The sequence below is a fragment of the Mauremys mutica genome, chromosome 10 (assembly GCF_020497125.1).
Source record: "Mauremys mutica isolate MM-2020 ecotype Southern chromosome 10, ASM2049712v1, whole genome shotgun sequence".
NCBI classification, from domain to species: domain Eukaryota; kingdom Metazoa; phylum Chordata; order Testudines; family Geoemydidae; genus Mauremys; species Mauremys mutica.
In genome coordinates, this window is record NC_059081.1 from 31,263,351 (window position 1) to 31,277,690 (window position 14,340).

The 14,340-nt window shown below is 46.9% G+C and overlaps 1 protein-coding gene across 7 annotated transcripts in view; it reads right to left on the reverse strand.

Moving 5' to 3' along the window:
• Positions 1–2,673: 2,673 nt before the first annotated feature.
• The window catches only part of WDSUB1 (WD repeat, sterile alpha motif and U-box domain containing 1), a 68,005-nt gene continuing 56,338 nt past the window's right edge, over positions 2,674–14,340 (reverse strand). For all 7 annotated transcript variants that reach the window (XM_044978325.1, XM_044978323.1, XM_044978327.1 and 4 more), the window contains one exon: positions 2,674–3,346. In XM_044978325.1, the coding sequence (XP_044834260.1) occupies positions 3,174–3,346 (173 nt within the window). In that variant the 3' untranslated portion in view covers positions 2,674–3,173. The remainder of the gene's footprint in view (positions 3,347–14,340) is intronic.

A 14,340-nucleotide genomic window follows, 5' to 3' on the forward strand; every position in this document is an offset into this window, starting at 1 on the left:
TCCATGATGTGATCTATTTCTCTGGTGGAGTGTCCTTGTTTGGTGAAGGCAGTTTTGTGTGTGTTACAGTATAGGTTTTCTCTTCTGAGCATATTTTCTAGTATCTGAATGCCTGGCTATAGATAATAGTTTTCTTGATATGGCTGGAGTGGTTACTGGATCTGTGAAGGTAGGTGTGGTGATCCATTGGTTTCTTGTATATAGTTGTCTGTAAGACTCCATTGTTGAAGCTGATTATGGAATCCAGGAAGTGGCTGCTTGCATGGGAGTGTTCTAGAGCAGCAAGTGGCTCTTTAATTTGTCTCTTATGGCTCTTTGCAGCACACAATATTAAAACACTGTGTGACTGAATTATTAACCACTCTAAATTAGTAAAAGCATCCTGATTGGTTAATATGTTATTAACCAATTAAGTTGTCAACTGGTATTAAGTTATTTATTTGCTGTGAGAATCACTATATATAGTACTATAGTAAATGAAACGATGAAGTCACAGTACTGTGGCTCTTATGGGTAACGTTGATTGCTAATTTGGTTCTTGAGCCACTGAGGTCTGAGTATCACTTTTCTAGGGAGAGTTTAAAAGATGGGGAGCGGTTGTTGAAGTTATGTTTGAAATGTATCAATCAGTTTACGTCATCTGTCCAGAGGATGAAAATATCACCCATGTATCTCAGGTATACCACGGGTTTCGTGGTACAGTTGTCCAGAAATTCTTCTTCAAGGTGGCCCATGAAGAGGTTGGTATATTAGGGAGCCATCCTAATACCCATAGCAATTCCCGTGGTTTGGACAAAGTGTTTGTTGTTGAATGTAAAATTTTTATGGGTGAAATTAAATGAACAATTTTGGTCGTGTGTTTGGAGTGGATATCTGAGTGTTGTCCATTATCTTGTAAATATTTCAGGTAGACAGCGCCATTGTGAGGGAAGTTGATGTATAGGGAGGTGACGTTCATGGTGGCAAGGATAGTGTTAATGTTGCAGTGTTTGGAGGAGGTCAGTCATATCCTGAAGGAAGTTGGGTTTTTGTGTGGTGAGTGATTTGAGGACAGTTTCTATGAGTCGCAATATCCTTCAGTAAGAGCGCTGTGGCCAGATATGGGTCTTCCCTGGTATGTCAGGTGGTGGAGCAGTGGGAAATGGGGGAAGAGGGCAGGCAGGAAAGGAGGGGAGCAGTGGGGGCAGGGAAGTGTACATGTGTATGGGAGGGTTCAGAACAGTGCAAGAGGAGCTCAGTATCTAGTAGCTCAGTATCTCAAAGCACAAAGCCCTAAGGTGGGGAGAAGGCAGGCACCATTCCCAGTCCTGCAGGAGCATACACAGAACACAAAGTTTAAGGCCAGAAAGGATCACACGATCATCTAGTTTGACCTGTTTATCAGTGGCCCCCAACACCACCCAGCCCCCATACACTAAACCCAGCAATGGAAATGAAACCAAAGAGAAGACTATCATGTGCCATAGGCAGCAAATAAGAAGGACCAAGGTGCACCAGTGCTTGAGGCCCCTGCAATGGCAGGGAAATTATTAAATGAGATATACCCAGATAATCCTGGCAAGTGATCCCCACCCACAAACTGCAGATGAAGGCAAAACCCCCAAAGGTCCTGTCAGTCTGACCTGGGGGGAAATTCCTCCCTGACCCCACATAGGATGATCAGCTACACACTGAGCATGTGGGCAAGAAACAAACAGCCAATCACCTAAGAAAATGTTGGTGCAACCTCAGAGCCCTGGCCCACCCTGCCCAATATCTCATCTCCAGCCATGTCATCCCTGATGCTCCAGGGGAAAAAGGCAAAAACACCTGAGAATGCATAGGGGGATGGGAACAGGGAGGGAATCCTTTCCTGACCCCAGCAGATGACCAGCGGAAACCCTGAAGCATAAACTTTAGGAACAGAAGACAAACTAGAAATTAAACACATGGCTGTTGAGCTGCGCCCCTTGCCCTATTACAAGCAACCACATCACACAATCCTACTCATAAATTTGTCCAGCTCTTTAAAAAAACTAATTAAGTTGTCTGCCCTCACAACTTGTACTGGAAGAATGTTCCAGGACCTCACTCCTCTGACGGGTAGAAACAAATAGGGATGCATTCACTGAATGAGTCAAAAATAGTTTGTATTCATGTAATTTAAGACTATATCATTCACATATGCACAAAGGGGCTGAATAAAGATTTCACAGGCAGCCTTAATATTGGCAATTCCTAACTTTCAAGTGGTTGACTTTGCAACCTTAACATTCTTATTTTGTTTGCACTGGTTAAATATACCAGATATTTTGAGACACACTCAAAAACAGACATTACAGTATTGCCACTTGTAACAGACAACTTTATTTTTTCAAGCTTACACATATTTAGGCTTGGAAAGATTAGATTTTTTTTAAAAATTAATAAATGTCTGTAAACATCAATTTCATCGTACACACAAATGAAAATATTTCTATTGATAATTGAAAATGGTGCTAGAGAATGTATTAGATTTTGATTTAAGGATATTCACTTTGACTATTTTGGAGGGAGGGATAGCTCAGTGGTTTGAGCATTGATCTGCAAAACCCAGGATTGAGAGCTCAATCCTTGAGGGGGCCATTTAGGAATCTGGGGCAAAAGTCTGTCAAGGAGAGTACTTGGTCCTGCTGTGAAGGCAGGGGACAGAACTTGATGACCTTTCAAGGTCCTTTCCAGTTTTATGAGATAGGTGACATGTGATGTTGACAATTTGTGTTTTAACAGTTATAAAGCTTTAACTTTTTGAATCTCAACATCAACTGTCATTAAATAATTCTTGTCTAACCCACCAAAATTGATAAACTTGAAAAAAAAAAGCATTATCCAATGAAATTATAAAAAAATAAAAAAATCAAATTCTGCCAAGCCTACATATTTTCAATTAGCATTTGAACTTTCTTATTCAAAAATATTGTAATTAAAGCTCAAATATTAAAAAGAAACTCTAATAATTTATTAGGCACCAAAATCATTTTTTTGGTTTAAAGTTCTGCATTTAATGGACTGTGTGTGAGTTACAGACTAAAGACATAATGAACAGAAGCTTACCTTTTTCCTTTCCAGTGTTTTAAGATTTCTGATAGTTATTTCCTGCCACTACCTACAATTTCATTGCAATTAATTTGACAGAACAATTGGTGTATTCAAGACTAAGTTGTTTCATTATATTTCTGCTGAGTCTCTAGCCAGCGATTGATGGCCATTTTCAGAGTCCTATTTGGTGTAAGTATAAGAGATTGGAGAGGGAGATTTGTCATGGGACTAGACCGTCTCTTTTTCCTGATCCAGTTTTCCATTGCCTCTTTTTCATAGGAATAGCCATCTATAAAGAGAAAAATACAATTAAAATGTTAAAATTGCACTAACATAGGAATGTCCATCCAAGGCTCTTAATGTACTTTAGATACTAAAGATTAAGCTTCAACAATACCCCCTCGGATTCAGGGAAGCATTATTTCCAGATGGGAAAACTGGGACACAGAGGTTAAGGGACTTACCAGATCGTATGGGATCACATGGAAATCAAAAGATCATCTTTTTATTCACAACACTCCATGTTCTGTACAGAATGGATATATGGTTCTATATGATCATCTGAGCCTTTATTTCTGCAGCAAAGGTGCAGTTTTTTCATGAAAATGAATAAGTATTCCAGTTTAGATTTTTAACTACAGTGAATAAAGTACACTTCCAGCATAATTCTGTCATGTCCTACTGTACTGGTAGATCAACACCAAATATAACTGCAGCAGATTACTTTTAAAATGATGTCAACTGCAGTTAGACACTACGTATCTTAACATTGTTTTCTATAATTAATTTAAGCCTATTTGAAGCTCGAGTGCAGTTATAAAAAAAATTCTTGCAAATTTCACAAAAGGCTACAGTTACGGCAAAGCCAGTTCACTGATGCCAGTATTAAAGCCCATGTGTATTAAATGAACCCATCTTAAGAGAGAATCTCATGGTAGCCCCAATGTGACCAAAGGCTGCCCCAAAATAATTCAAGTTCTGCTGAATCTGTTTCTCATGAGATCAGAGGAAACACTTTAGACTTCAATGCCCAATGTAGCATCCCATGTGATACAGAAAGACAGACAGGATTTAGGCCAGGTCTGAATTTGGAAGGCCTTGCCGGGATAACTTTACTGGCATACTATACGGGCAAAGTACTCCTAGTGCAGATGCAGCTTACACTAACAAAACTGCGCTTTTGCTTACTCAAGTCGCCTGTGTCTCCATACCTCCCCCCCCCACACATATGAAATAAGTTATACTGGCAAAACCACAGTCTACGGTAGAGGCTTTTGTTGGCACAGCTATGTCAGTCACAAATCACACTACATCACACCCCTGGCTGATTTATCAAAATAGAAATATTCTTCTTCGAGTGATTGCTCCTATGCATTCCAGTTAGGTGTGCGCGCCGCGCGTGCACGGCTCTTCGGAAGATTTTTACCCTAGCAACACCGGCGGGCCGGCTGGGCGCCCCCTGGAGTGGCGCCGCTATAGCGCTGGATATATACCCCAGCCAGCCCGTCCGCTCCTCAGTTCCTTCTTCCCGCCCTTGACGGCCGTTGGAACAGTGGAGTTCTCCTTTGACCTCCACATCCCTAGCTCACCTCGGTTCTAGTTTTGTAGTTAGTGTATATAGTAGTTAAAATAGTTAGTTAAGTAAGTTATTAGGTAGATTAAGGGGAATTAGGGGGGCTTAGCCCCTCTTTTCCCGTCCGGTGCGGGCGTATGCCCAAGACACCGGGGTTTAAGCCCTGTGCAGCTTGCCAGCGGCACATGCCGATTGGGGACCCTCACGACTCCTGCCTGCGTTGTCTTGGTGAGGCCCATCAACCAGATAAGTGCCCGATTTGCAGATCGTTCAAGCCTAGAACGAAAAAGGAGCGGGACATTAGATTGAGGCAGCTCCTAATGGAATCGGCGCTTACCCCTGCGGTGCCGACACCAGCAGCTCTGCTGTCGCCCTCGGCACGGAGCGCTCCAGCGGTCCCCGACCGGTCCGGTACCGAGACTCTTAAGAAGCCACCGGCACCGAAGCCCCGGCACCGTTCCCTCTCACCATCGGGGAAACGGAAGCCGCAGCCAAAGTCTGGGAAGACTGCTGCATCGAGACCGCTTGTCCAGCAGCCAGTGTCGGCCCCCTCGGTACCGACCTCGACAGCGCACGGACCGTGCGCGGTACCGTCGACTCCGGCGCTGACAGGGCCGTTGAGTCCGGTACCTCCGTGCTCCCCAGTGCAAGCCGTGGTCGAGCTGCCTCTCCCGTCCACGCCCGAGACGTTCTCGATGGCGAGGGAGCTCATAGAGCTCACAGAGGCACCGAGCCTCCGGCCCCCGGCACCGCCGGTGCGGGCTGTGCGGTCAGTGGGCAAGCCGGCCATGATACGGCCTCCTTCCCCTGACAGACGGGATAGAAGGCGATCCAGGTCCCGCTCCCGATCCCGGAGACAGTCACCTTCACGCCGATCCAGGTCCCGGCACCGGTCACCATCCCGGTACCGCTCTCCGTCTCGGCGCCGGTCGCAGTCCCGGTACCGCTCCTCATCGCGGCACCGGTCGCACTCCCGGAAGCGATCCCGGTCCCGGTCTCCGGACTGTCGGCACCGAAGAAGGTCCGGATCCCGACACCGCTCCCGTCACCGTTCTCGGAGCCGCTCCCGTCGACGACGGTCGAGATCGCGGTCAACCTCCCGGTACTCACGCGGTCGACGGTCCCACTCTCGCTCCCGGTACCACGACGATCGGCACCGGTCCCCGGCACCGTCCACGGACAGACTAGCGGCATCGACGGCACAGTCCCTGAGCGCCTCTGCCCCCCCGTGGCCTTCCCGCCAACCGTCGGTCGCCTCGCACGAGGGCAGCGGTGGAGATCACCAGGCAGACCCCCAATGACAGGACCATGGTCCGCAGCAATGGGGCTTCTGGACCCCCTGGGCCTTTCACGAGGCTCAAGGTGCCCCCTCCCTCCAGCGACCCAGGCCCTCCGACCACAGGGTGCCGGAAGCCACTGTCAGCAGGCCCCCTCCATCACCTCCGGTTGAGGTTCCGCCGCCACCTGTACCGGCGGAACATCCCGTAGAGGCGGAGGCTTCGCACCCCATGGACGAACCACAGCTACAAGCCATGGGTCAGGGCCATTCCTAGTCTTCCTCGCCGGACGAGGCGGTGGTGGGGTCCTCATCATCGGATCCCCCACCGATTGACTTGCGTGCCCATCAGGACCTCCTCCGTCGGGTGGCACAAGCCATCAACCTTCCGGTCGCAGAGGTCACTGAGGACGAGGATCCAGTTACTAATGTGATTGGAGCTGAGGCCCCGATGCGAGTGGCCCTGCCCTTCATTCGCACTATTCAGAGGAATGCCACTACAATCTGGCAATCACCTGCGTCCATCCCTCCCACTGCTCGAGGCGTGGAGCGAAAGTACTCCGTGCCCCCGACCGGGTACGAGTACCTGTATACGCACCCGGCCCCAGACTCCCTCGTTGTGCAGTAGGTGAATGACCGGGAGAGGAATGGGCAGCCCGCGCCAGCGCCAAAGTCCAAGGACGCGCGCAGGATGGACCTGTTGGGCCGTAAGGTCTATTCGGCTGGCGGCCTTCAACTACGGATAGCCAATCAGTTGGCTCTCCTTGCCTGCTATGCATACGACAACTTCGTGGCCCTCTCTAAGTTTACGGAGTTGATTCCCACATCCTCCAGGCAGGAGTTCTCAGCCCTGCTAGAAGAGGGCAAGAAAGCCTCCAGGTCCTCCATCCAGGCCTCACTGGACTCTGCAGATTCCGGAGCCAGGACTTTGGCATCAGGAGTGACCATGAGGAGGATCTCCTGGCTGCAATCGTCCACCTTGCCGCCAGAAGTCCAGTATACCTTGCAGGACCTGCCCTTCGATGCCAAGGGCCTATTCTCGGAGAAGACAGACTCCAGAATCCAGACCCTCAAGGATGGCCGTATTGCCATCCGCACCCTGGGCATGCACACGCCTGCTACCCAGCGGAGGTCCTTCAGGCAGCAGCCCTATCGGCCATTTAATCAGTCTAGGTTGCGGCCTGATAATGGACACAGAGGCAGACTGAACCGCCATAGACCATCGGGCAACCGGCGTACCCAGTCCCAGGCGCCCTCTAAAGCCCCTCAAGGGCCGAAGCAGGCATTTTGATGGGACGCCCGAGGACGGCCCATCAGTCTCTTCACTGGATCCTCCCCCGTTATTTTTCAACCGTCTTTCCCGCTTCCTCCCGGCGTGGTCCCAGATTACAACAGACAACTGGGTGCTACGCATGGTAGAGTCCGGTTACCGTCTTCAGTTTGTTTCGCCCCCGCCCTCCCACCCACCCACCCCGTCCCTCTTCAGGGACCCCTCTCACGAGCAAGTCCTCTTACAAGAGGTCGAGTCTCTGCTGAGCTTGGGTGCCATAGAGGAGGTGCCAAGCGATATGCGAGGCAGGGGATTTTATTCCCGATATTTCCTAATCCCCAAGGCGAAGGGAGGTCTACGACCCATACTCGACCTCCGAGAGCTCAACAGGTACCTGCTCAAGCTCAAGTTTCGCATGGTCACCCTGGGGACTATCATTCCCTCCCTGGATCCGGGAGACTGGTTTTCCGCCCTCGACATGAAGGACGCCGATTTACCCTCCCCATCGACGCTATCTGCGTTTCATGGTCAACACCACGCACTACCAGTTTGCAGTGCTACCCTTCGGCCTCTCCACAGCGCCGAGGGTCTTCACCAAGTGTATGGCAGTGGTGGCCGCGGCCCTCCGCCGTCGTCGGATACACGTCTACCCGTATCTCGACGATTGGCTGGTCCGTGGACCATCCCGCCAACTGGTAGCGGGTCACATGACCACGATCCTAGCCCTGTTTCAGCGCCTAGGACTTATGATAAATGCCGAAAAGTCAACGTTGACTCCATCGCAAAGGGTGGAGTTCATCGGAGCGGTCCTGGATTCCAGTTTGGCCAGGGCCTGCCTGCCCCAACCTCGGCATCAGTCTCTGGTCTCCCTAGTTCGGGGCCTACAATCCTTTCCAACAACAACGGTGCGTTCCTGCCTCCGCCTCCTGGGCCATATGGCTTCGTGCACGTTCGTCACTCCGTACGCGAGGTTGCACCTTCGCCCGTTTCAAGCTTGGCTTGCGTCAGTGTACCGGCCCCACCGCAACTCCATGGATATGGTAGTCACGCCCACGAAGCCGATCCTCGCTTCGCTCACCTGGTGGCTGGACCCAGAAGTTGTGTGTGCCGGAGTCCCATTCCGCCCTCCTCAACCATCCGTCACCCTGACCACGGATGCTTCAGAGCTAGGGTGGGGGGCGCACCTAGCCGACCTGCACACCCAAGGTCTCTGGTCGCCCCGAGAGCTCTCCTTACATATCAATGTCAGGGAACTGCGGGCGATTCGCCTCGCGTGTCAAGCCTTCCGCTCCCGTCTCCAAGGGCGTTGTGTAGCGGTGTTGACGGACAACACAACGGCGATGTTTTATGTCAACAAGCAGGGTGGGGCCCGATCCTCCCCGCTTTGCACGGAAGCGATGCTCCTGTGGGACTTCTGCATAACCCACTCGATTCACCTGGTAGCGTCCTATCTTCCAGGGGTGCAGAACACGCTGGCCGACCATCTCAGCAGGTTGTTCCTTTCCCACGAGTGGTCCCTCCGCCCAGATATGGTGCACACAATTTTCCGGAGGTGGGGGTTTCCCCAGATAGACCTGTTTGCCTCCAGAGAGAACAGGAAGTGCCACCAGTTCTGTTCTTACCAGGGTCGCGCCCCGGGCTCCCTGTCGGACGCATTCCTCTGCTCCTGGACGGGTCACCTCCTATATGCCTTCCCTCCGTTCCCTCTTGTACATCGGGTGCTTCTCAAGCTTCGGAGGGACAGGGCCCACCTCATACTCGTCGCTCCGGCCTGGCCGAGGCAGCACTGGTACACTCTGCTGCTCGAGCTCTCCGTCCGGGATCCCATTCCCCTCCTGTTGTGGCCGGATCTGATAACGCAGGACTTCGGCAGGCTCCGCCACCCGGACCTGCAGTCCCTCCATCTTACAGCCTGGTGCCTGAGTGGTTGACCCACGCGGAGCGTGCCTGTTCGGTGGCGGTCCAGTGAGTCCTGCTAGAGAGCAGGAAGCCCTCCACTCGCTCGACTTACCTCGCGAAATGGAAGCGTTTCGCACTCTGGTGCGATCAGAGAGACCTGAATCCATTCGTCGTCCCTATACCAATGATCCTGGACTACCTCTGGTCACTTAAGGAGCAAGGTCTCGTGGTCTCATCGTTGAAAGTGCACCTAGCGGCCATATCTGCCTTTCGGCCGCCCGTCGGTCACCGGTCCATCTTCTCCGATCCGACGGTTTCCCGTTTCCTCAAAGGCCTAGATCGCTTGTTCCCGCCAGTACGGCGTCCTACCCCGTCCTGGGATCTGAATCTAGTTTTGACCAGGCTCATGAGAGCCCCCTTTGAGCCCTTGGCCACGTGTTCCCTGCTCCATCTGTCGTGGAAAACAGCTTTCCTCGTCGCCATAACCTCAGCGAGGCGAGTTTCCGAGCTTCATGCCCTGACGGCTGGTCCACCGTATACCATCTTTCATGCAGACAAAGTTCAGCTTCGGCCACACCCGGCCTTCCTCCCTAAGGTGGTGTCGGCCTTCCATTTGAACCAGGACATTTTTCTTCCTGTTTTTTTCCCGAAGCCTCACGCCTCAAGTCGGGAACAACAGCTTCACACCCTGGACGTCCGCAGGGCCCTTGCTTTCTACATAGAGCGAACAAAATCCTTCCGACGCTCGCCCCAACTGTTCGTAGCGGTGGCGGATCGTGTGAAAGGCAAGCCGGTCTCCTCTCAGAGGATTTCCTCCTGGGTCACTGCATGTATCCGAACATGCTACGAGCTTGCTTGTGTACCAGCTAACCGCCTCACCGCTCACTCTACGAGAGCACAAGCCTCGTCTGCCGCCTTCCTGGCCCATGTCCCCATCCAGGACATTTGTAGAGCGGCCACCTGGTCTTCTGTCCACACCTTCGCTTCCCACTACGCGTTGGTGCAGCAATCCAGAGACGATGCAGCCTTCGGCTCAACAGTCTTACACTCTGCCACGTCTCACTCCGACCCCTCCGCCTAGGTAAGGCTTGGGAATCACCTAACTGGAATGCATAGGAGCAATCACTCGAAGAAGAAAAGACGGTTACTCACCGTTGTAACTGTTGTTCTTCGAGATGTGTTGCTCCTATCCATTCCAGACCCGCCCTCCTTCCCCACTGTCGGAGTAGCCGGCAAGAAGGAACTGAGGAGCGGACGGGCCGGCTGGGGTATATATCCAGCGCTATAGCGGCGCCACTCCAGGGGGCGCCCAGCTGGCCCGCCGGTATTGCTAGGGTAAAAATCTTCCGAAGAGCCGTGCACGCACGGCGCGCACACCTAACTGGAATGGATAGGAGCAACACGTCTCGAAGAACAACAGTTACAACGGTGAGTAACCGTCTTTTTCTAGCATAGACCTGGATTAATTGTGATGAATATAAACAGAATTCTTTCTTGAGGCTACAGGACACCGACATCTTGAACTAAGGCCTAGTCTACATGTAAAAGTTTTACTGACATAGTTAGACTGATTGGGGTGTGATTTTTTACTGACGTGGCTATGCTGGTAAAAGCCCTAGCATATACATAGTTATATCAGTATAACTGCTTATACTAGTATAGCTTATGCCATTTGGAGGGAACCATTATAAGCTATATCAGTAAAAGCATTTTTATACTGATATTAGTGCATCTATGCTAGACAGTTTTTCTAGTATATCTATACCAGCATCATTTTATCAACAGAACCCTCCTATTGTAGACAAGGTCTGACTAAATACAGTCTAATGTAAGCACACAAATTCTTCCTAAATCCTTCGCTGGGCTAAGTAGTCATGGAAGGGACTGCAACTGCATTATTCATAAATTCACAGATTACACCCATCAAGTACAGTACATCATCTGTGCAGGGGAAACTCTGTTCTCTGTGTATTGCTTTACATTTTTATACTAGAACACCAAATAGGAATTAAATATAATAATCATTATGTGTGAAATCCTGGCCCACTGAAGTCAATGGCAAAACTCCCACTCACTTCAATGGGGCCAAGATTTCACCCTACACTTTTATGTTACCTCTGTCTAGGGATTACCACCAGACAGATCAATATTTAGCTACCAGTGTCCATTTATGCATCAAAAATTGCTTTTATTAAGTATCTGTATTCCAAATATTTTACAAAAACGTGTTTGTAAAATGCTTTCTAAACAATGACACATTTTAGTAGCAAGTAAATTTTATTTAATCTTTTACTGGATTCCCTTCAACCCGTCAAATAAATGTTCTCAGCCTCCTTTATGAGAGGCTGTCTTACTTAAAAGACCACATTTTATCTGTTCTTTGATTAGTGATTTAATCAGGTTTTACTATACACAAGGCATCTCCTATAGAAATAGCATATTCTCCTTACCCGTTCTGGATAGCTAAACTCCCAACATGTAAATAGTTATAGAAAACACTAAAAATTGTTCCCAGCAGGGATGCAACAAAATGTAGTTAGCCATCCAGGATAAAAAGCTTCTCTCAATGGTCGTTTTTAAATTTTAATATTGACTTTCCTTCCTTCTCCCACATAATAGGAAATACAAAAGCAGAGCCCAACATAATTTTCCCATTGGTAGCAAAGCGACTGCTAAGCATTGTTATCACTGACTATTACTGGTCTGAATTTACTTTCTCTGTGATTGATCTACAGTTAAACCATCAATCATTTTGCTTGCTCGTAAAACTAGTATTATTGTTTTTAAACTTTTCACCTAGTCTAAAATGCTATGTAGAATTAATACATACATGAAATCTCAATGTGAGCAACTCTCTGAAATAAAATGTTACGTGAAACCAAGTTCAGATAGGATTAATTTTATTCTTAGTATTTCTCTTGAGAATTTTTTTAAAATAAGCAATCAGCTTTCCATGGAATTAAAAATATTATACTAAAACAAAGTGATTCTGCGGAAGAATTAACATTATTGTCTATTGGTGAACAAATATGTCCCCTTGAGCTTTTGTTAAGTGAAGAAAGCAGGGATTCTCAGCAGATCTATTCTATCACTAATTACATTTCAATACAGGCTTTAAAATTGTTTTGCAAAGTTCATCACAAAGCTGTCAAAGGAATCATCAGAGCTGCTAGGCAAAGTCCCCTGTGCCCATAGCCTTTCATGTATAAATAAGAAGCACTGAAACAGTGACGTGACTAGCTAGTAAATTGCAATTGACAATCTGCATTTTAACAACAGTGCTCACTCAGCTCCTTTTAAAAATTCATGTATGCATTGACAGTTTACTGCAAATGCAGTTGCTTAGCTATGTTTAAGTCAAACACATTTTCCCCAAAAGTAAACACTGACAATAAAACATTTTAGAGAAAATATAAGGCATTATACTGAGCCTCAGTAACCATTTGCAACTAATTTTGTTTACAATCGACTCTAAGTTTAGAAATGCAGCAAAATATTTGTATTTAGCATACTCTATGTTATTGATTCTGAGGTCAGAGAGAAAAACTATAAAGGGGTTCTGAAATATTAATCACACATCAACTGTAACAAAATTGATGCATCCCACAAAATATTATTTCAGTGCATCAGTTACAAGTGAACTTCTGATTAAACTAAAGCAGAATAGGAAGTCAGAGCCATGCTTTACCAGATTGCATAAAAGGGGTATCATTATTTTTAAAACCCACCATTTTATTGTAACAAGATAGATTTTGTGAAATACAAATATCAGATTTAATAATATTTTAAAATCTCTTAAATTAACAGTCAATGTAGTTTAGTCCAAAACTTAATTTATCTTAACAAATATTAATATTATTTTTATTTATTAACAACACTTCTTATTTTAAACATTCCCCTCCAGCACTGGAAATACAAACAGAACAGCACTAAAAGACATCATAAAAACTAGAACCTGAAAAATGACTATAAACAGATCAGGCTTGTTTCATTTTCAATCTCAGTGAAATGCACAGTGTAAATTATATTCATTTTGAAAGTTCCCCCCCCATTTTTAACAATATAAAGCAAGTGTGGGGTAAAATTTTCAATAGGCTCCTAAATTACTTAGGTGCTAACAGACAGATTTTTCAAGGGATTTAGGTGCCTAAGGATGCAGATAGAGATTTTCAGAATGCCTAGAAATCAGGAGTTAGGTATCTAAATACCTTTCAAAAGCTAGTCCAAAGTGCCTAAGTCACTTTTGAAAATGGAAATTAGACTCCTAAGTAATTTAAACACTTTGAAAATTATTACTCACAGGGATATAATTATTTTGATACTGTCTCTTCAAAAAAAAAATTAGTAAAATGCATAGTTATTATTAGTTTCTAAGCTCTCTGAGGCAAGCATTCTCTTTTCCATAAAGCATCTAGTACTGGGCATTACCAAAATAAAAATGATGATAATTCTAACACATTCCTCATTTTACTACAGCACTAAAAGCAGCAGGGATTTTAAATTCTTAAATTCAGTAAAGGCAAAATGTTTTATCATGCAACAGAAGTAATGTCTGACAAACCGATTAAAATAAAAAAAGTCCATCTAGTGTTTCTTGAAATGAACTGAAGTATTATTTCTGTTTAGCATTTCCTAGCTTGGTGTTCCACTGCTTGATCTGCACAATCTATTTTTCTGTCACCTTTCATTGAAAATCATTGGTTTGGGTTTTTTTCTATATAAAAATGTAGAGAGACACAATAACATGAACACAGATCAAACATACAGTGAATACTTCCAAAGTGTAAAACATCTCACGGAATCCACAAGCGCTACAAAAAAAAAGAAAAAAAAGAGCCACATCCTCAAATCCACCATTGCTGTTTGCAATGCTCTGGCGAGGCAAATCAACCTTACGTTCACCCCAACTCCCTCTGTGTAGGGAAATACTATGGTGATGTGGCATCCTCTGAGTGCCACTCTCTCCTTGTTCCTCAGTGCCTTGGGAGTAGCAAGGGCATCTCTACACTTCAACCATCAGCAGCTGTCTTACCAGCAGCTTGCGTAATATAAATCAGCCTTCAAGAAGTTCTACATTATGCTGGGGACTGGACCAGCACCCCAGAATCAGCAAGAGCACAGGAAACTTTCACATGTTTCAAGGCCAGAAGTGACCACTATGCTTATGTGGTCTGACCTCCTATTTAATCTAGCACTTCTCCAAAATAATTTCTATAGCATATCTTTTAGAGAAAACATCCAATTGTGATTTAAAAATTGTCAGTG